General features: G+C 34.8%; 1 protein-coding gene across 13 annotated transcripts in view; it reads left to right on the top strand.

Moving 5' to 3' along the window:
* Nucleotides 1-22,365, top strand: part of SLIT2 (slit guidance ligand 2) — a 256,464-nt gene that overhangs the window by 180,052 nt on the left and 54,047 nt on the right. For 8 of the 13 annotated variants that reach the window (XM_064418540.1, XM_064418528.1, XM_064418531.1 and 5 more), the window contains exons 10-19: nucleotides 4,150-4,221; nucleotides 4,782-4,853; nucleotides 5,378-5,449; nucleotides 7,295-7,438; nucleotides 7,567-7,730; nucleotides 8,500-8,523; nucleotides 10,941-10,958; nucleotides 12,068-12,218; nucleotides 17,952-18,026; nucleotides 21,860-22,003. In XM_064418540.1, the coding sequence (XP_064274610.1) occupies nucleotides 4,150-4,221; nucleotides 4,782-4,853; nucleotides 5,378-5,449; nucleotides 7,295-7,438; nucleotides 7,567-7,730; nucleotides 8,500-8,523; nucleotides 10,941-10,958; nucleotides 12,068-12,218; nucleotides 17,952-18,026; nucleotides 21,860-22,003 (936 nt within the window). The remainder of the gene's footprint in view (nucleotides 1-4,149; nucleotides 4,222-4,781; nucleotides 4,854-5,377; nucleotides 5,450-7,294; nucleotides 7,439-7,566; nucleotides 7,731-8,499; nucleotides 8,524-10,940; nucleotides 10,959-12,067; nucleotides 12,219-17,951; nucleotides 18,027-21,859; nucleotides 22,004-22,365) is intronic. The other 5 variants (XM_064418529.1, XM_064418533.1, XM_064418532.1 and 2 more) reach the window with 3 other exon arrangements.

The raw sequence follows: 22,365 nt of genomic DNA, 5'->3' as shown, positions 1-22,365 counted from the left end.
AATTATTCTGCAGAGAATAGGGTGTTCTCCATTCTCAGTCTGCCCTCTTTCCTGGTGCAGCAGTCATTCACAGAAATGGCTTTTTATGGTGGGAAAAGAGGCTAGTTTAAGAGTGTCAGTATAAATAAGCATGTTGTCTGTCTCTGTAAGTGCGGAAGCAGTAATCAGTAATGGTGTGCTGCAGGCTTCTAGCACAGAACAGCATCCTCCTGGAAAGTGTCAAGTGATTTACATGTCACAGGGCTCTCTGGGGACCGTGTGGGAAGAATCTGTCTACTGGCTGGGGACCTACTTTGATTTGATTTGATTAGGTTGGAAGTCACAACTGCAGAAGCACCTTTGTTTCTTAGAATAGTAAGTGGTTGTACATTACAGTGTCTGCAGTGATAAGCAGAGGGGAAAGATTTCCAAAGAGCAATGTTCACAGTACATTTCCTAGATAGGAGAGATTAGGGAATAGTCTTCAAAAAAGGTTTCAACTAGTTTGGCAGCATTAAAAGACAGTAAAACACTTATGTATCGATGCAGGACTTCTTTGAAGTGAACACTAAAAGGAGATGGAGACTTCATATTAAAAGCATTAATTAGCATTTGTGTGGTGGTGGGCAGAGTACTCCTTTTTACATGGGGCAATGCAAGCTTTGATGAAGAGTGTACTTAACCATCTTCCTCCATTATCTTAGCTTATTAAATATGCTACAAAAATTGACTGTGGCTTTTGAAAAAGAAACCACCGAGGCACTGTTTGTGATACGTAGATGTTCATTCATAATAAAAAATTACTTCTGGAACGGCTTTGAAAGGAGTTGTTGTAAACAAAATTTAATACAAATTTCATGTAAAAATACTGACTCAGGTTTTTTTAGTTCTTTTTGATATAATACTACTTCTGGCCAAGTCATTTGCAAGCACTTCATGACTGACTTTTTCAGTAATCGATATCTACAACCCATCCTATTCCAGAATTAAAAATATTTCATTTATTATAGGGCATTAATATAAAGGAATTTTTAATTACTATGGATTTTATCAGTAGAATGCAAATTTTCTTTAGATATTAGTCTATCTGTACTTTGTGACACAGGAATATATCTAATTAGATTTTCTCTGGAATAGTGGATACAAATTTACACTCTGTGAAATTCAGCTGATTCTGTGAAGATAAAGCAGAAAATTAGAGGATAACAAAGCTTGAAAATGTGGATTTGATTTACTTTCTTTACAGACAAAGGGAGGTATAAAAGATTTTTTATTTTTATAATCTTATTCTTCTTGTTTTATGTTAATCTCGTTTTCTAAAATGTGATGTGTTTCAGTGCCTGCACTTGGGCTTAAGTTAAGAAAATACATACTTAGATGATCTTACTAAAACAAATCCTTTATCCAGAAGAGATTGTAAATATATCCCAGCACTGCACATTCTGGCTTCTAGAATGTGAATGTCTCACTAAAAGGAAGTAAAGTTGAAATAAAATTCATTTTCATAGTCACCAGTGAATTGGTGCTAGAACTGCTGGGAAGGTAGCTTTCAGAAATATGCTGTAGTAAGCCTTCTTCAGTTTTTGGCCCATGTAATTTGTAGCCAAATTGGACAGTAGTAAATGAAATCTGCTATTTCACCTTCTCATGAAAAATGGCCTACACGGATTCTGTAAAGTACTTCAGTTTATAGAATTAACATGTATTTTAAAGTAAGAGAATAAACTGGAAAATACTTTGTGTCCTAATTTATTTAATGCTCAAGTTACATACTTTATCCTACCTAGTTAAGATCATTATATGTTTACAGATATGTGAATGTAGACTGGCGCCCCTCCAGCTCTAGGTTACAAATCTCTACATTTGGGACTAATAAACAGCTTTTATAAATGAGGCTGTGATAGCCTCATGTTGGAGCCTTGCTACTGCAATATCTCTCTCTTTCCCACATACCCAGAAGCATTCTTCCCTCCCTGGCAATCCAAGACCTCCTCTGTATTATGGCCTAATCCTTCCCTGTCCTTTTCACCACCCCTCTCCTTTCTAGTCCTCTGCATGTGCCTTATGTGTTTCCCTGTGCAAGACCCGTCTTTGGCTGGTTTTCAGAGCTCCACATCTGATCAATGTCAGGTTAGGCTGTCCCTGGTGGTTAGGCAGTGGTTGTTGCCAAACAGAGTGTGTAACAGGAATGGATGGATGGCAACCATACTCTTCATGGCTGGGTTAATTTGGTTTCTCAACTCCTTCCAGTTACTAAAATTAGGAAGTTTTGTTATCTAGAGGGTTTACCTCTCCCTGTTATAGCTACCTAAGTGAAAAAACTATCTTAGCTGATAACCATGCCTAATCTTTATTTTCTGGGTACACTAAGCTGAAATTTTAATGTAAGGACAGAAAATACGTGGGTGTGGCCTAACTTGGTGTTGGCCTTAACTTCAGCAAGTTTTTGCTTATTCAGGTGTTTTCCTTCTGCATCTAGCCAGGTGTCTAGGTGTTCCTTTCTGTCCTGGTCGGCACTCCCATTCTGATACAAAATGTGTTCCATGGATCCAAAAGGCTCAGTCAAGGCAAAGAGTATGAATGAGCATCATATTTGTGGAAAAAGTTTTCCATCCTGTGCCATAGGATTCCCTTCAGTGCTTAGAATACACCTGAAATCTACAGCGAGGTGTCAACATTTTCCTAAAAAGGACCAAAAACAGTTGTGATGAACTGAGACTTTTTTTCATCCAGAATATTAGTTATTATTAAATATATAACTATCTCTATCTGAAAGAGACTTCATGAAGGCAGAAAAAAAAAGCTTCAGCTATACCATGATCTCTTGAGAAACTTCACAAAAAGCAACAATTTCTGTTAGAATATTTTCTTGGAAAAGCTTACTCAAATGTTTTTTATTTACACTACACACAGAGGCTCATATGTCTCTATCAGAACAAAAGTGAAACAGAAGACAGCTAATAGGACAAGAGTAAAAGGAAGAAAAAAAATAGGCCAGTATTTCTGCATCTAGATTTAAAAAGGCCCTTTTACTTTAAATTCTGAGGCAAAGTCCTTGAAAGTTAGAATAATGCAGTAAAGATTTTTGGTTAATTTTAGTAAGAAGATTTTGTCATTGTGTTTATATAAGTTAATCATAGAGTTTATACCTGTGCATGAAATAGGGCAGTAGCTTATTAAATAAGCATACAATGTATTTTGAATAATTATGGCTTTTCCTGTAGTACTTTTTCGTATAGTAGTTTCTTATGTCCACATGGCAGAAATTTTTACTGCCATAACCATGATATGCTGGGGTGTGTGAGGAAACAGCTTCTCTTTTAAGTGTCCTCATCATTGACTCTTTTGACTTGCTGGCACTTGGGCCACGGGTCTATATCTGCATTGATTTCTCATAGGCAAACCTCTACAAGCTCAAAAACTTATTGGAAAATTGTTTCCATCAGTAAATTCGCACTTTACAGCATTGGAATTTTCAATTACACTCACTATTAATACAAAGCAAGTGTGGCCAGTAATATTAGCTACGAGCTGAAATTAAAATACTTGTTTAAAGAAGTTAGAAATGTGGCTGGGCAAATCTAGTATTATATGTTAAAGAAAATATTTTGTGTACAGTATCTAAAGAAATTGTGTGTATCTTTAAAAACATGGCAGTTGCCTTATTGCAGGTAGTAACATCTATTATTTGGTCTGTAGGAACATTCCTCTCCCCATTCCCATGGTTTGCTTATTTCAATTATTTCATAGAAATCTGTAGGCATTTCTGAATAAAAATTACCATGCAAATTGCCATATGTGAATAACACATTGGGAGTAAATTAAGTTAATTCAAGATTGAAATTTTTAATGACAATTCTCTCTTAAATTTTCAAAAAGTTTTGTATGTTCTGAAAATAAGTTTTCTTTTAAATATTAGATCAAAATTTTATTTTAATTTACAATATTACTCTCTATGTGTTTAAAGGTTTGGCTGGTTCTCTGGTGGGGTGGTTTTTTGTGTTTTTTGTTTTGATTTGAGGTTTTTTTGGTAATGAAAGAAACAAAAATTATACGGAGAAAGAAGAAGTTGTCTTCTTTGGTGAAGTCTGTCCCTTCTAGTTTCTTATGACTTTAGATTCTTGTTTAGCTTGCGGGTTGTATTTTTATGTTGTTGTTATTCTCTTGCAGACGGTTAGAACAAAATTCAATCAAGGTCATACCTCCTGGAGCTTTCTCCCCCTACAAAAAGCTTCGAAGAATGTATGTACCAAATCACTTACATTTATTTACATATGTATATATATATATATATTTATATCTCCAAATAAATAAATCAAGATGGTACAGGGGAACTGCAGTTAATATGTGAGCACTTAAGAAAGTTTGACTGCTAGAAGGCATACTGATATGGCAGCCTAATGATTGAGACCATATATCATCTTTGTCATATTAATAATAAATTGGGTTTTTACCAAATATTGAAAGTGTTCAATGTGTTTTTGCATAGAAGCAGTATGTTACTGTAGTGAAAATTCTAGGAAAAAAAAAAAGAGGATAATTTCAGATTATTTTTGAGGCTGTATAGCTCTGGGATTGTAGCAAGCAGAGGATTCTTCAAAAATGTACTTAAGTAATCAGGAAAAGTAAACATTTTGTCCTGGAAATTTCAGTGGTTTTATATTAAAATTCTTGGGCAGTGTCTCATGTAAATATTTCAATTTCTCTCTCCCATCTGTGTTTAATTCAAATTACATTTTATCTTAAAGTTCATTATTTTGAAAATAGTTTGAATTAATTGAATCAAATTTTATGTGTTTCAGTGACCTGAGCAATAACCAGATCTCTGAAGCAGCTCCAGATGCTTTCCAGGGCTTACGTTCACTCAATTCACTGTAGGTATTTGCTTGACCTGTAAACAGAAGCAAATTTCTCATATTCTTATAGTGAAATTATTCTGGCGCCTTTTGGCTGAGTGCAAAATATTGCTATAAATTAAATTCATTCTGAAAGTTATAATAATAATTTCAGAATGATAGTGGTAATTGAATATTCTTTTACAGTTGGACACTAATAATGTGTGGGTTTTTTTAATAAATATGTTCATGGCAAAGAGTTGAACAAAACCAATAATGTATTTTATTTCCCAGTTAATTATTCTTGCAAACAGCAAATCCACTTAGCAGGGTCCCTTGGTAAGCCTGTAATCAGTGAAGTGCTGATTCTGCAGAGATCTTTGGGTTACACACCTTTTGGGAAAGTTTGTGGTCCTGCTGTCTCACAGGACCACAAGGATAATGCAAGTAGCAAGTGGTTGTTATTAAATTCCTTTCAGGAAAATGAGAATTTCTCTATTTTTGAAGTCAAAATCCCATACCTTTCCTAATGGTAGTTTTGTCTGCTTTATTTCCTGATACAGAGTCCTCTATGGCAATAAAATCACAGAACTTCCAAAGGGCCTATTTGAAGGACTCTTTTCTCTGCAACTGCTGTGAGTATTTTTTATAATTTATTTATTCTATTTTAGGATCATTCAAAAGGGTAAACATGATGAGAGATTCATTCCAGAAGAAGAACTGGCAGGAAATCCCATATGTAAGATCAAAGTACAGTAAAATCAAATTATGCTAAAACCAAAAGAGTCAGGACTGTTGTAGACCAGCTTGCCATTCATCCATAAATGTGGTCATATCAGTTAATGTTTCAGCCTGAAATGATTAAAATGAAGTTATTCTCCCATGTGGAATTTCTAAGGATAAAACCCATAAAGATATGAAGCACTGTAAAGGCAAATAGGATGTATAGTGTATAGTTGTGTGGGAACCATAGAAGGAATATTTGTGTGTTTTATAAAGAGAAAATTTATAGTGGAAATGCTATGTAATTGCATTTCCAGTTGTACCCGTGAAAGAACAGTATTGCACCACAGTTTCATTGATGACTTCTAATGTTTACTGACACCCTGTGCGATTCTTTGAATCTGTGAACTTGAGCTGCTACTTCGTTTAACACTTTGGGAATTTCCACATGTAACCTTTTAAACAGTTGCTGTTTAGATTTTATAGTGGAATAAAGAATGTCATGATGGTAATTTTATCAAAGATTGTCAATATTCAGCAGAGGAGGCTGTGCAACTAGGTGTACCATGTAAAAGAAATGTGTTAAATAGACCATAAAACAACAGTGGTGGTTTTGAAAGAACCACCAGAATAACTGACTTGTTGAGTTAAAGTCTTCTTAAATAATTTAAAACGTCTTCACACGTGTTTAGAATTACCTAATGTCCAGACTTCACCATGAAGTGGTTGGCAAAATGTCAACTAATTGAAGATGGCAAAACAGTAAAACATATACAAAGGAAATGCAGCTTCTAGCACCACCTAGAGGTTTGCATTTTGATTTACTTTAGTCAGAAAAATAGTACAGTAGTGGGCAGGTATGCTTTCCTGTTTTCTTTTAAAGATGTTTTAGTTATAAAATATATTTGAGATCTGGTAAAAAAAATAAAGGTAAAAGACCTTTCCTAACTCTCAAGTCTGTATTTAAAAAAGAACCTATCTTAATATAGATAGTACATTTAGGTCTAAGTAAATATCTACTTGTGTGGCAAAACTTTTTATCGGAGCATTAGGTTTCACGTCCACCATTTCATTTGATTTCTGTCTCAAAATGGAAAGAAGTAAAATGTATTCGGTTATAAAAATGCATCTAATGGAATGGCTTTTTTTTTCTCTTCAAAAGGACTTGGTTTAGATTGGCTTGTTTGTTTTAACAGTAAACGTTTGGGAGGTACAGTGAAGAAAAGGTTCCTTTTGAAGATGCAGAGGAGAAAGGATCCAAGACAGATTTGGATATATTCCATGCCACCAGTTTTTACTACAACTCTGTTAATGTGGCAGCATGCTGATTAGTAACATATAATTAAAAGTGCCACTGCACATCTCTTCCAGCTAATGAACACAGTGTTCAGATCCTTTTTTGTTTGTTTATTTATTTGGCAAAGAAACTAGCTTTCCTTGAATATACTTGATTTTTAGGCTTGTTTCTTTGCACAGTACACAAATACCACACAGTCATTCTACCAGCACATACAAGAAATGCAATTAGCTAAATAAATGCAAACATTTCAGCTCCAAGGTTCAAATATGTAGGAATACATATAACCTAAATAAGATACTTCAATTCACTGAAATTTCTTATGTCACTGTCAATTGTAATTTGTTAATACATCTCTTGTTCTGGTTGCAAAGGTGCACAAAGAATTGTCTGTGAAAAATGCTGAAGCTGCGGCACAGAACAATTTCTCTCAATATTATAATTGTCTTCCATTAAACAGATTATTGAATGCCAACAAGATCAATTGTCTGCGAGTTGATGCATTTCAAGATCTGCACAACTTGAATCTTCTTTCTTTGTATGACAACAAACTTCAGACCATTGCAAAAGGCACCTTCTCACCCCTACGTGCAATTCAGACCTTGTACGTATGTTCTTGTTTATGGTTTTCTCAAGTATGACTTCATATTCTACATGCAGTAAAAGCTCTAGATACCACAGAGACCAAAGGGAAATAATGTGTGATATTATTTTCTTTTTCCTTCATGAAAGGCATTTGGCTCAGAACCCATTTATCTGTGACTGCCATCTGAAGTGGCTGGCGGATTACCTTCACACAAACCCCATTGAGACCAGCGGTGCCCGGTGCACCAGCCCCCGCCGGCTGGCAAACAAAAGGATTGGCCAGATCAAAAGCAAGAAATTCCGCTGCTCAGGTAATTTTCTTAGTTCAGCTGCTATTTTTCCTTTATTGGCAAAAAAAAAATATAGTGGTTATAGAAGTTCTAATGAAAGCAGCTGTCTGTCTACAGAATTATTAAACATCACAGAATTTTTTTTTAGTTCATTGACTGAATAGAGGGAAATCTTGGAAGTCATAGACTATTGGATCACGGAACATTACTGTAGTTAACATATTTGGCACTATTTCTGAGTAGCATTAAATCCAACAACATAAATGTAATATATAAAACCTCAGAATTAAATGCTAAAGTTATTCCCTACAAGTATCACCACCATAAATCATTTTCTTAAATTTCCACAGGGCTCTGGAATATGTGAAAGATCTAAAAATTTCTAAGCTAAATATGGAAACATAACATATATTCCTTTTATACAGGGATCTTGCTTCGTACTGAAATTTACTGTTTTCTTTTTCTAATCTTATTCCATTTCCTACTTACATTTCTTTAAATCCTAACTTTTGTCATATGGTATCCAGCTGTTCCAGGTGCATTTCATATTCTACAGTTTATTCAGTCTCAAGTGCAAATACCAGATGAAAACTGTTTTGTTATCCGTGTTCTGGATACGTTTATGGCTATTCACACTTTGTTGTTTATCAGCTCTCATTGTGAATACACTTTTTTTTTTCACTAAATTATCTGTAGTTAACTGCAGTCCATACTTAATCTAATAAAACTCATTCTTTGCTTGCTGACATTCAGGTGCATCTTCTATTTTTTTTTTTTTCTCTTTATTTAGCTAAAGAACAGTATTTCATTCCAGGTAGGTTTGGCTCTGCAGTAAGATGACTAACTGCAGATATTCTCTCCCTTTCACCCCAAAAGCAAAGTTTGTCATAGCTTTTAGGAAACTGATGCATGTGTATTAACATTAGTCATTACCTGTAGATATAAATAGTTTTCATTTGTAGAATACTAGTAATTCTGTTTTCTGAATATAAGAGCTTAGCATGCAGCTCCATTTACCTTTTTCTGTCTCACAGATTTGCACACAACCTGCCAAAATTGTACCTGTACTTACATTATTTAGAGGGTTGCACCTGCTAATTCATATTTTAACTGACACTTTAACTTACCTTGTACCTTGCCTTTCTACTGCTACTGTTTTTAAAATGTAGCTCTTGAGCTGCTTTTAAACACAGGAATCCATGCTGCCATCAAAGAGCTAGCACAACTTTAAAGAGTAAACTTTCTACAAACAAAAGTATTCTTGCCTTGCTTTCCTGCTTTACGCTGGCTGCATCTGCTGCTTGCTCACCCTCCTTTTGTTTAGGAAATCACAGTGGAATGCTTGGAAAAGAAAGCTGATATTCTTAATTTGAGGAATTCTGTGATCACATGCATACAGTGAATCAGAAATGCTTTCCATTAAAGAAAATATGACTTTAGAGTTGGGGTGAAATAGCAATTTGCACATGGCTTTAAGCTAAAATAAGTCTATGATATTTTTACAAAAGATTTACCAATGTTGACCCTAGCTCTTTGAAATATGGATCTTTCTTTCTCTTACCTTGCTTGTCAGTGTGTGCATTGTGTTCTTAATAGAAAAAAAAACAATTCACTCATGTTATAAATAACAAAATAAACAAGGGAATAATGCATCTATTGATGAGGTACAGTATGTGATTTGCAATCAGGATTTTCTGCCATTGTTTAATATCTAGAAAAATATCTACAGTAATTGATTAGGACATCAGTGTACTCCTTCTTTCAAGTACTACAGGTATATCATCATTCTGCAGTCATCTTAGTTGTTGTCTCTTCAGCTGGTATGTTTAGCTCTTCTCCAAATGCTGTGTAACACTTAAATTTGCAGTGGTCATGTGAAGTTTTCAGGCCCTTATAGTAATAACATTGCTTTGAATGTGAAGAACAGACAAAACGAAAGAGAAAATTAGGCAGCAGTTTGTCAGCACTAGCATCCACTACAGTGTGTTTTAAAGCACCATAAAACAGGAGGATTCAATTTTGTTAACCTGAAGTGCCACTCAATTCCTTAGTGTGTAGAACAGCCGTATTCCTGCCACAGAGTGACTTCTACTCAACCTTGCCAGCACAACTTTTGCTTGTGAGTTAGAAGTGTTTTCTTGCCAGCAAATGGTTTTCTTGCCCGCCTGATTATTATATGGCCACTCATGCAGTTTAGGCTTATTTATGTACCCTTTAAAAAAATGCTATTCCGGGGGGAGGATGGGGTGGAGGGGAAAAAGAAAAATAATTAAATTTATAAAATGGGCTATATACATGCTTCTTGAAATACAGCTTCTGTTGCTTTCCCTTTCTATCAGGTTATCAGGGAGATGCTACCTAAAAGTATTTTAGTTGTTGACGGCATTGTCCCTGAATATTTAATTGTTTAAACTATTAACAGTGATATACTCTGGATGCAGGAGGAAAAAAAAAAAAAAAACAAAACTTATTTTTAGACTTGTTTATTGGGTATTAAAAAGTGCTAAAAAAAAGGTCTCTATACTTAAGTGGATACTATAAAATAATCTTAGCATTTCTTTAAGCACCTAAATATTTTTTGTCTCTGTTTTAAATACGTCATTTGGAGATATTGCTCCACAGACACTATGAAGTCCTAGTAAAATTTCATTATAGTAATTTGGAAGACTAAAGGTTTGCAAATATTAAATCATTTATTTGAAAAAAAATATCATTTATCTGCTACCTCATACTATAAAATTACTCTATAGTAGTTTCATCATATGGATTACTAAAACATTTACAGGTGGTAGATAACACAGTATGGGTTTTTTCCCCCTCCAGTGAGAAATCTGTTTCTCCTATATTTGTTTGATTTATTAAGGATTTGAGTGGCATAGCATGTATATTTGGCTCGATGATCCTTGTGGGTCTTTTCCAACTCAGAATATTCTGTAACTCCTATATATGTTCAGGGAGAGGCTTTTAAAGAACAATTTCAATATAGTGAAGAATAATTCATGGCAGACGTTCATCATCCTAGATGGAATCTGTAATAAATCCCAATCTCATCTTCATTTTTAAATGCTACTGAAAATGAATTATTCTTTCTTTCCACTGAAGACAATGGCCCTAGCACTATCTCCTAATCAAACGAAAGTTAAGTAGAGAACATGAGAGTTTAGTTCATGTTTTTGTCTTAATTGGCATTACTCTGTCTTTCTTTCCTTCTTGGCTATCTTTACTTTTCAGGAGTTCACCATTTTGGCTGTAAGTAAAGTTCAGTGTCTGAACTAAATCACAGTGTACCTCCCAGCCCTGATGCACCTTCTACTAGTCTCAGTCTTTTCACCTTTGTCCAAGAAGAACCCACAGGTCCTTTTAGCTTCTCTTTGTTTTCTTTGTCACCCACCCTCAGTTCCTTACCAGATGTTTTTTCCTGATATGTTTAGGATGTTTTCTTTGACTGACTCTGGGAAATGGTGGAAGAAACTTTCAATGTGTTTTTTTTTCTTTTTTCTTTTTTTTTAATATATATTGTATTTTTATTTAATCTGTGACACTGATACTGTTACTGTGGCACTGGACATTCAGTAATAAGAATGCCATGTCATGTAAACAAGTATTAAACTTAAAATGCTTCTGAATTGTACCCACTCCTTCCTCTTTTCCCTTGCTCTTATCCTTGGCCTAATGGATGCAGTTTTGATAATGTAGCGAGATTTTCTGTTGTGCTTGATCTAACCATGTGGTTGTGAGGTATGAGTAAAACATGGTTCTGTCAAGCACCATGGAACGTCACGCAGCTTTCTACAGCATGGCAAGCTGCTGAGGCTTAAGTCAGGATCACACATTTTTTAAATTAAAGCTGAAAACAGGGCTTTCAACTTATTTGTTGAGATGATGTGGAGTATCGGGACTATAAAAAAAAAAAATCACAGAGGTTAATGAAGTCCAGTCAACAGTACAAATTTGTAACCAGAGAAAGAGAAAAGGTTGCATTCAGGATCTATTTATTCTTGATACAGAGAAAGAAAACAAATTCTAAAACAAACAGTGGCATTTGTTTGATTAGCTATAAACAAGGCTAGATTGGCTGACAACATAATCAGCAGAAAGTACAGCTGTGAAAAGCTCAAGTTAATGTTATCCTGCTATGTGAAGTTGGTCTCAGTTTCTTTTTCCAGCATATCTTAAGTCCCTATATTTAACCCTCTCTTGAAGCCCTTGTGTCTGTTCAGTATCACAAAGTTTATCATGCATTTCCTAAGTTGCCCACCCGTTATCTGCATTACAGACGTCTTCTCAACCCTCTCACAAGAAGAAAATCTTATACTTTATTGACTTAGTATCTGTGTTTTGACTTGAATCTTCTACAGGCACTGAAGATTACAGATCCAAATTAAGTGGAGACTGCTTTGCAGATTTGGCTTGCCCTGAGAAATGTCGCTGTGAAGGAACCACAGTGGACTGCTCCAATCAGAAACTCAACAAAATTCCTGATCACATTCCCCAGTACACAGCAGAGTTGTAAGTTGAACCCATAATAAAGGATTGTTTACTTATGGAGGAAAACTAAAATTCTTAAATATGAAACTGCAGCTCTACTTTTTTTGAACAGCAAAAATTGAAAGTAACCTCTGTGGTGCACTTCAAAGGATTCAATATTCATAAAAATTATACATTATTTCAATACCATGTGGCCTTAAAAACCCATGATAAAGAAATGAGATAACTATGTTTCTAGTTCTTCAGGAAATGAGCAATCCTCTTGGATTTTTTGAAAGGTGGTGGGGTTTATTTTGCTTTTAACTTTTAACTGCAGGAGAAAGTAGGACATCTAGTAACCAGAGAGGTCTGTCTCAAGAAGTGCTACCTAGATTTTTAAATCTAGGCAGAGACAATTCTTTTTATGCAAAGCATATATTATGTTTGTTGGCCAGGGTACCAGAGGAATATAAAGCAGACAAACAGGATAGAGTTAAGATGATGAGATAATAGTATAATGAATAGAGGTGGGGAAAGAAGGACTCAGAGATTATTACTTGCTTAGTAAGTGCCATATGGGAATTATTTGTAAGCATTACAACTGAAGTAATCTTCAAGGAGGGAGTGAAAGATAAAATTAAGACACCTTTACAAGGTTTCTCCATGTGCAAAGAATAGTATAAAAGGGCATGCAGAGATGGCTGAAGGATTGGCAGAAAGGTAGGTGAAAGTGCCTGTCATTGCAGAGCAAAGGCGTAAGGAAATAGCTGCTTTTCCTAGGAGATTCAGTTTAAAGAACAAAGCAAAATGTTGAGGGATAAAAAAAGGGACTTTGATTTGACATAGAAAGTGGTATAGATATGTGGAGACAAGATTATTGTGATCAAGTTGTCACCTGCAGGGGTGAGATGAGCACCAGGATGGCACACCTCCTAAAAGAGCAGCCCACAGCTGGCATAAAAGAAACACTATGGCAATCAGATATGAAATAATGAGACTATTGTTAAGTATTTGAATATCTGGACAGGAAAAGAGATTTAAAACTGAAATATATTTGAAACACAAATGGAGACTTTTTTCTGTCTCTAAGCTAGGAGAAGTTGTTGAACTTAGTATTACTATTTTCTGTGCTGGTTTTGGCTGGGGTAGAGTTAATTCCCTTCACAGTAGATAGTATGGGCTTATGATTTGGAATTGTGCTGAACAGAGGGTTGATAATACGGAGATGTTTTTATTCTTGCTGAGCAGGGCTTACACAGAGCCAAGGCCTTTTCTGCTTTTTGTACTGCCGTGCTGCCTGCCCATGGAGAGCAGTGAATTTGCTTCTGTGCATGGCTTTCCATTTCCCTATTAAACTGTCTTTATCTCTACCCATGTGTTTTCCAGCTTTTGCCCTTCTGGTTCTCTCCCCAATCCTGATGGTGGAGGAGAGAGCAAGTGGCTGTGTTGAACGTGGTTGAACATAGTGTCTTGCTGGGTTTAAACCGCAACATGTTCCTATTACAAAATCTAAAATTACAATCCGAGAAAAAAAATTGATAGTCTTGTGTGAAGGGAGAGAGATTTTTTTAGTGGAGAAATACATTTTATGTTATCAAATATCTTGAGATACAATTGTTTAATTTAAGAATAAAAGCTGATGGAATATGTAACAGGTTAAAGTGTGGGAAGAGATCATAAACTAGTGGTTGTATAAATGAAGTTATTGAACCAAGAGAAGAGGAATGGAGTTGTTTAAATTATTAAGCATGCATTGCTTTGATATTTAGGAGGAATCATATTTAATTGTCTCATCTCTGAAGAAATAATAATCTTAATTTAGCATTTAAATTGTTTTTTTAAATTAATTTATTTACATGTGGAAGATATACTGTCAGGTGTTTTCTTTCTGTAATTATGGTTCCTACTTGTTAAATTCAGAAGGAATAATCAAATAATCAAGCCTCATCTACTCTGTATCCTAAACACTCAAATATCAGTTGACAATTTTTTTTTTTTACTAAATATGTTGTTATAGCACTTCTTTCAGAAAATATCCAGTCTTATTTGAAGGTGTTAATGGATTAAAAAATCCACCATTCCCCTAAGACTGTTACTGAACTTACTTTCTTTCATTTCTGTTAATTGTTTTTTAATGGGAACTTTTAGTTTTAAATGTACTCTACCTCTCTTCAGTTTCCATCATCACTTCCTTTATATTTTTTTGCATTAAAGAGCCCTTTTCTTTACAGCACTCTATCCAAGTAAGATGGTGCTTAACTGTAACAAAGTCATTATTCAGCCTTATACGTGATAGGCTGTACAGATTGTTCAAGTCATTTGATATAATAAAAATTTCAACAGTCTTGCAAATATTCTAGAGAGGATAGAGAAACTACTTCCTCTTTTTTTTTACTTCTGATAAAAATCCATTTGTTCTAGCCAAATATGTTATTTTGGTATTTGCCTCTCTGATACAAAAGTTGTAGCTCTTCCTCTTGTTTCCTGTTGTTATTCCTGGTCTTTGATGCACTCTCTTTGTTGTTTATCTTGGGACTTCCCAGTCTAGTTCTAGGACGATTCTTTGATTTCCAGTTTGCACAGTTGTCAAGAGTCAAATTACATTGATGCTTCTTTAGGTGTTAAGGAGAGCTGGACTAATTTCTGCAGGGTGATGCTTGGAGTTGAATCTCAGCTTGGAAATGAAGTCAAAAGTAAGGAAAAAAGTTGTCCAAAGGAGGGCAACAAAGATGATGAAGGGCCTTAGGGGAAGCCACATGAGGAGCAGCTGAGGTCCTTGGCTTTCCCAGCCTGGAGAAGAGGAGACTGAGGGGAGATCTCATTGCAGTTACAACTTCCTCATGGGGGAAAGAGGAGGGCAGGCACTGATCTCTTCTCTGTGGTGACAGTGACAGGGCCAGAAACTGGACCCAGTGATCCTTGTGGGTCTCTTCCAACTCAGTATATCCTGTCAGTCTCTTTTAAAAAAAAGTGTCTATTGTGTAAATTGCAATAGTAAAAATACCACAGGGAAAAAACCCTGTTTCCTCCAAGTAGATGTCTTTTTTTAAAAAAACTCTTGAAGATATTAATACAGTTCAAGACAGATACTTAATTGTAAAAGTTAAAAAAAATGCAACTAAACCAACGAACTGCTGTTCTAACTTCCCATTTTGTCACTTGCTCACTGTCTTCCAGAGAAACATTCAATGATCTGTCTAACCTGACATTAAAGTATTTGATATAAAGTACAAGTCTGTAATTGCACCCCAAAAATAAAATATTTTTCAGGTAGCTTTCTGAAATGTAGGAAAATGCAGGAAACATTTCAGAAATCGCTCAAAATTAAGTCCCCAGGAGAAATGCTAAATAAAAAATAATTTCAGTCTTATATGTTGAATTTTTATAATGATTTTACGATAGATGATCACCTAAAAAGTTAGTTTTAGAAAGTATGAATATCACTGCGATATATAGGGTTCTTGTTCAAAAACATGCAATATCTTAGTCATTATGTTACTAAAACAGGAAAAAGCATCAAATAATCCAGACAAACAGAACGTGTAGACATTATGATCAAATGCTTCTGTTTACTTTTGATTTCGAGAATGGTTTTTCAGTACTTTATTTGAATAAACCAAGTAGAAGTGTTTTTAAGATAATTTTCTTGATCTGGTGATTGATGGATAATAACTATAGTCGATGTCTTTACCCGCGAAGAACACTGGGCTCAAAAAATAATATTAAGGTACAGAATGGAGATCCATTCATATCTGTAAACTCTCCTGTTATCTGTAATAATATTGATTCCATTGTGTGTGGACTAATTTAAATAAAATAAATACAATTAAAATAAAATTGAAATTCTACATATGAAATTAGATAGAGCTATTTAGAACCAGAAATACAAGATTGACGCATAAACAGCAAATAGGTCAAGAAAAAAGGATGCAGTTATCATACATATTAAAGATGAAGGAGTGCTATTGTGCACTAATGCAAATTCCATTTCAGGATAAATGTATAGGAATGTAGAATGTAAATTATAGGAAATAATTATTGTACTGTGCATAGCAATGGTAAAGGATCAGCTGGAATTCTGTGTTCAAGACTTCATTTTGCAAGATGGATATAATTGCTTGGAAAAAAATTAAAGGAAAACGAGAATGATAGAAAAGAAGACTGGAAGGGTCGAAGGCATTTGCATGAAAGAAACTTCCAGGAGAGACAAAGTAAATTACTTCTAATAGGTAAAAATTGTTGCAAAGGGTAAATGATCAAATTATTTGCATTTTTTGGTGGGGTTAGAAATGTTTGCAGTAGAGCAAGTAAGTATTATTAAAATCAGTTAATGTTTTCATTATCAAGTCATTCTAGATGGTGTAGCACTTGAAAAGTATTTGAAGATTCAAATAGAATGGTCAGTGGTTCTTTTATTGATAGATAGGGTAAAGAAAAGTCTGTTTAGAATGAAGAAATAACTTTATTAATTTACAATGTGCAAGAGTATTTTATATGGTTCTTCTAAAAATCACGTTAAGTCTGATTTTTAGAGGTGATAGTGTCTTCTGAACTTCATGTTCCTTGTAGTATAGTATACTATACTTGTGATATACAAATATTTTGTGTATATCTGAAAAACTTCCATCTTCTTTCAGTTTGGTTCTATGTTGAAACTTTTGTACAACCATACCTTCAGATTTACAACCTTAATTTCCCTTCTGGCTATCAATGAGAATAAACAGGAGGGAAGGATGAACAAACAGCTTTCTTTAATTTTCTAGGGGTTTTTTTTAAACTTGTCTTGCAATAAGGCAATTCTGAAAAGCATTCTGGGTTTAGAATTGTGCTGAATTTCATTTCACAATGATCTTATCAGTCGTATCTTCTACTTCCTATTTAAGATTTCTAAAGAAATTCTGGACAGATTCCCTTTCTTAATAATATGGCTCCATTAGAGCATATAAAGGATCTAAGACTCATAATTTCCGTTTTCATTCCAAGAGAGGAAATAGGGAGTACTGGGTCAATGCAGATATTTTTTGAAATGTAGATGGTCCCCTAACCTAGCTGCTGTTAAAGGTATACTGTACTGTAAGCCTTGATACTTGTGCAGGAAAGAGAAATGCCCAGCTAGTATTTGTCACTCGTTGCATACCTTCTTACAGGGTTACAAGTAAGCATTTAATACTGCCTTAAGAAATGTATGTGTGCCAGCTGTAGTGGTATGAAGATAAATCATGGTGAGGGAAGTGTTTTTAAATTCATGAGAAGACCTATGCGGTGGGTTTCATTCCCTATTCAAAAGAAGAGTAATTCTTTCTTTCTTGTAAATAGTGTTCTGTGAGTACCTCCAGATGTCTGGCAGACTCCACGTGATATCCTTTAAAGAACAGAAGACTAATCTTCAGTGGTTTATATGTCCTTCTAAAGACTTTTATTTATAAGTTGCCATGGAATCCTCCCTTAGTTACATTTTTGTTTGAAAAATTAAAAACACCATCTTATATTCCTTTTCAGCTTTAGCTGTGTAAAATTTTGTGATCAGGTTTTGAAAATGTCTTATGCAAGCCATAGTTTAACTAATGAGAGTGTTCATTCACAGGAATGAGAATGTTCATTCACAGGAATTATCAAAATTAGAAATGTCACTATATAAGGAATTGTTCTGCAGCTACCAGTTAAATGTCAGATGTTCAGGGAAGCCAGACTGAGAAGCTTGCTTAATGTGGAACATTCTGTATCATTCCCTGAATAATTTTTTTCTGAAATTGGTGTAATTTTTTTTTTTTTTAGGAGACTAAATAACAACGAATTTTCAGTCCTGGAAGCTACTGGAATATTCAAGAAACTTCCTCAGCTGCGTAAAATGTAAGTGCAAATTCAATGACCATGTCTATTCAGATAGTGTATTAGCTCCTTGCTGTGACTCTCCACCTTTCTTAGTTCTAATCTACAAAAGATTCACTTTATTCTAATCAAAAATCAAGAATGGGTTTAAATTAATCCCTGAGGTAGGTCAGAGTTGGCAGCTCTCCTGTATGGGGCTTGGCACTGCCAGCACCCCCTTCCCATGGTGTATAGCTCCAGCACCTTCACAGCAGCATCCAGCCAGCTGGTCTCTTATGCAGCCGCAGCAGGGAGCTCCCAGTATAAGCTGCTTAGAAAAGATTCCAGTAATCTTTTGTAACTTCCTGTATTACCCTCCAACCAGACAATTTTGCCTCTTTCAGCACATTAAGGACGTGCCATTGATTCTGTGCTTCATTAAATGGTCATTAGGTGAGGGGAATATCAAAATTTAAATGGGAAAAAGTGGTTTGATAGGTCGTCCATGTAAGTCCATGTGACCAGTTAATATTCTAAGAGTAGTTTATAATCTTACCAATTGCAATTTTTGCTAAAAATAAAGACTATGAGAAGCTTTTCTTTAGCTTATGTAAAAGACACATTTGAAGGTAGGTAATTTAGTTAGACTTTGTGAATCTGTCCTCAATCATTTCAGGATTAAACCAAACATAAATAGTAATGAAGAAAAATGCAAGTAAGAGCAGATTAGTAGTCACCTAGTGACTACCATTTGTAACAGATCAGTATTAGTGAACAAAATCTTAAGGGAGCAATAGTATTGCTTCAACTATTTTTAGCCTTAACCAGATCCTTGCTGGTGTGATCACAATTACTTAAATTTCTATTACTGATTTTTTTGAGTAAAATATTTTAAAAACCCCAACAATGTAAAATGAACTTGCCTTTGACCTCTCTACTTGAGTACACCTTGCCACTTTGAATTGGGCTGCAATACTTAGAAAAAAGACTTAGCAATGTCTGGCACAACAGTGTTCTGGTGCTATACAGTAGATACCCTGTTTTCTTCAATCTTCAAGAATCTCAAATTAGAACTTTTTACAGCTACAGTGTACCTTGGAAATATCAAGTATCAGTATGAAGCATCAGAAGGGCTGTAGATGTCATTTATCAGGACTTCTGTAAAGCCTTTGACATGGGCCCCCCCCAGCATCCTTCTCTCTAAACTGGGGAGAGATGGGTTTGATGGGTGGACTTAGATGGATAAGAAATTATTTGAACAGCAGCATCCAGAAGGTAATGGTCAGTGGCTCAGAGTCCCAAAGACATCAGTGACAAATGGTGTCCCTTAAAGATCTGTATTTAATGTCCTCATCAATATATAGTGAAAGTTGTCCCTGCCTCCAGCAGAGGGATTGGAACTAGATAATATTTACAGTCTTTTCCAACCCAGGACATTCTGTGATTGCAGGATTCTACAAAATAAATAAACTGCTTGATGTGTCATACATCCACATGCATACACACACATTTATATATATATATCAGATCTTCATATTTAACAATATTTCTTTTAAATTGAGATGTTCAAGACAAAAGGGGAAAAAAATTATGAATATTAATCAGTCTTGGTGTAACTGTCTGTTGGAACTCCCAAAGGCTTTAAAATCTGGTTAATTGAAAAGGGAAAAAATGAAAAAAGTATCAATGAAGAGTTAACTATTTTAATAACACTGCTCCATAACTTCCTAATTCGGTTATCAGTTGTTACAACATTCTTCAATTGAGAGAATAAAATAGTGACTGCTTAAGCATCTCTGGAAGGAATTGAAGTACTGATGTTGCAGAGACACCAGTATGAGTGAATTCTATATTTCTGTGAAGCTCATATTTCTTCTGGAGGTTCAAAATAGGTGCAAAGATCTTTCTGCACAGAGGACATTGAAAAATTGAGGCCTAAATGTTTCACTGATTTGATGCTTCATGAGTAATAAACCATGTGTATGCACTGCAACATTGATTAGCTATGCAACATTAATCTTTAATATATCTATGTGAAGAGGGTGAAGTAGTATTCATTTCACAGAAAGAATAAAAATGGTTTTAGGAAACTGAGGGCTTGACATGGACAAGCCATCTGCGATTTAAAATAATGAGTTTCTTGCTTCCAGTCTTCCACATCACCTTGCAGACTGAACAGCTCCACTGTGAAACTAAATGAAAGCAGTTATTGTCGATGTTGTCTACTTAGACTTTAGTTAAGCCTTTGACACCATTTCCCACAGCATTCTCCTGGTCTGACTGGCTGTTCATGGCTTGGACAGACATATACTTCATAGGGTAAAAGAATGGCTGGATGGCTGGGCCCAGAGGGTGGTGAATGAAGTTAAATCCAGTTGGCAGGCAATCACAAATGCTGTTCGCTAGGGCTCAGTATCAGTTGTGTTTGATACGTGTGTCCTGAAAGGAGGTTGCAGTGAGGTGGGGGCTGTCCTTTTTTCCCAGGTGACAAGTGACAAGATGAGAGGAAATGATCAAATTGCAGCAGAGGAGGTTTAGTTTGTTTTCTCCATGGCTGTTAAGCAGTGGAACAAGTCACCCAGGGAAGTGGTGGTGTTGCCATCCCTGGAGAAATTTAAAAGACTTAAGGATACATTTTTGTAATGGACTTTGCAGTACTGGATTAGATGCTTGGACTTGATGATATTAAAGGTCCTATCTCACCTAACTGATGTCATGATTGTATACTTCATCACAGGCAAGGTGTAGGTTACATTTCAGCTAGGCTAGAGAGAGTAGTCAGCACTGAAGATTAAGCCACAACTTCCTGGTTTTTTTTTTTCCTAACAAATATAGTCTTTCTTGTTTTGAATTATTTAAACACCGTTCTAGAAATTGCATCAAATAATGTTTGATTTTATTCCCAACGGCATTAATTCCATCAAATAGTCTTTAGCTTTACTTCCATTCACTTTGTCTCAAAGAATTTTAAAGACCTATTTAAAAATCAGTAGTGTATTATAACACTGTTTAACGTGTAGCTATGTACTTCTGTAATGTGTAAATAATTATATGAAACAAACAAAACAAAAGGGCACTAATATGAAAAATATTTGAGAAAATATGTGCTGTTGCATATGTTTGCTTTTATGTATATATGGTACAGACACTACACATTTGGGATGTAATTTCCATATTTCAGCTAAAATTGTAAACACTAAGTATTTTGGCAATATTTTAGGTCATTTTCCCTACATTTTGATCCACTTTGCAGGCAAATTGCAGATACATGCAATTATCTTGCTTATAAACCCTCCTCTCTAACTAATATCATAAATTATTAAATTTCATGTGCTGTTTATATTCACACATTTCCTTTACATATGTTGCTGTTTATACTGTTTTCTTATATTTGTCTATCAAGATAAAATAAATCAGAGGTTAGTTGTGCTGTACTTATACAGTGTAATTTTCTTATTAATTCATCTAAAAATGCTACAAAAGCTGGAGGCTTGAAAAAATATAATTACTGATAAGATTCAAAATTCGGAAAATATGTTCTTATGTGGCAGCAGCATAGTTTGGGTAATTGCCATTATTTAAAACCATCTTCCATAGATCACTTTAAAAATCTTTGCTTCCTTAATTAGAAGGGCATTGAAATTCTTTTTACTGGTTTGGAGTTGAATGATGTATTTATATTTTGGTCTTTTACACAACAACTTGGCTATTGCATCAAGATTGCATTTGATGATTTTGGAGGTCTTTTCCAAGCTTAGTGGAAAACTAAGATTCTAAGTCTTTCTTGGAATTTATTCAGACTGCAGCATTTAACAGTTAATTTAGGACACTTATAAAAGAAAATCCCCTCAGTTCTTGTCTGTTTGTGTTAATAGAAACCTGAGCAATAACAAGATTACAGATATAGAAGAAGGAGCATTTGATGGAGCCTCTGGTGTGAATGAACTATTGCTCACAAGTAATCGCTTGGAAAGTGTTCAACATAAAATGTTCAAAGGACTAGAAAGTCTCAAAACACTGTAAGTATATTTATTTGTGTGTTTTTATTCCTCTTTTCTCACAGGTATTTTTGAGAATAATATTGTATCTGTCCAAAAAAAATATTTTGGAGAATTAGCTATGGATTATTCAAGCATATTTTGGTTTTTATTCCTATTTTATTAGAAGCTACACATTATACTAATTTATTAGTTATTAACTATGGGTATACTGGGTCCTCTAAAGCAATGAAGCAGTTAAGAATGGGTAAACAACCAACTTCAGAAGTGGAAATGGGAATGATCATCAAAGTAACAGAATTTTGCATGGGAATTACACATTTTACGTAAGGGAATCTGATTCATTTCAGCTCAGCCATTACTGGGAATTTTGCTGGAGGAAG

Source organism: Passer domesticus, chromosome 4 (genome assembly GCF_036417665.1).
Source record: "Passer domesticus isolate bPasDom1 chromosome 4, bPasDom1.hap1, whole genome shotgun sequence".
Taxonomy (NCBI): Eukaryota; Metazoa; Chordata; class Aves; order Passeriformes; family Passeridae; genus Passer; species Passer domesticus.
Note: the sequence above shows the minus strand (reverse complement) of the source record. Positions and strands in the feature narration are given on the sequence as shown.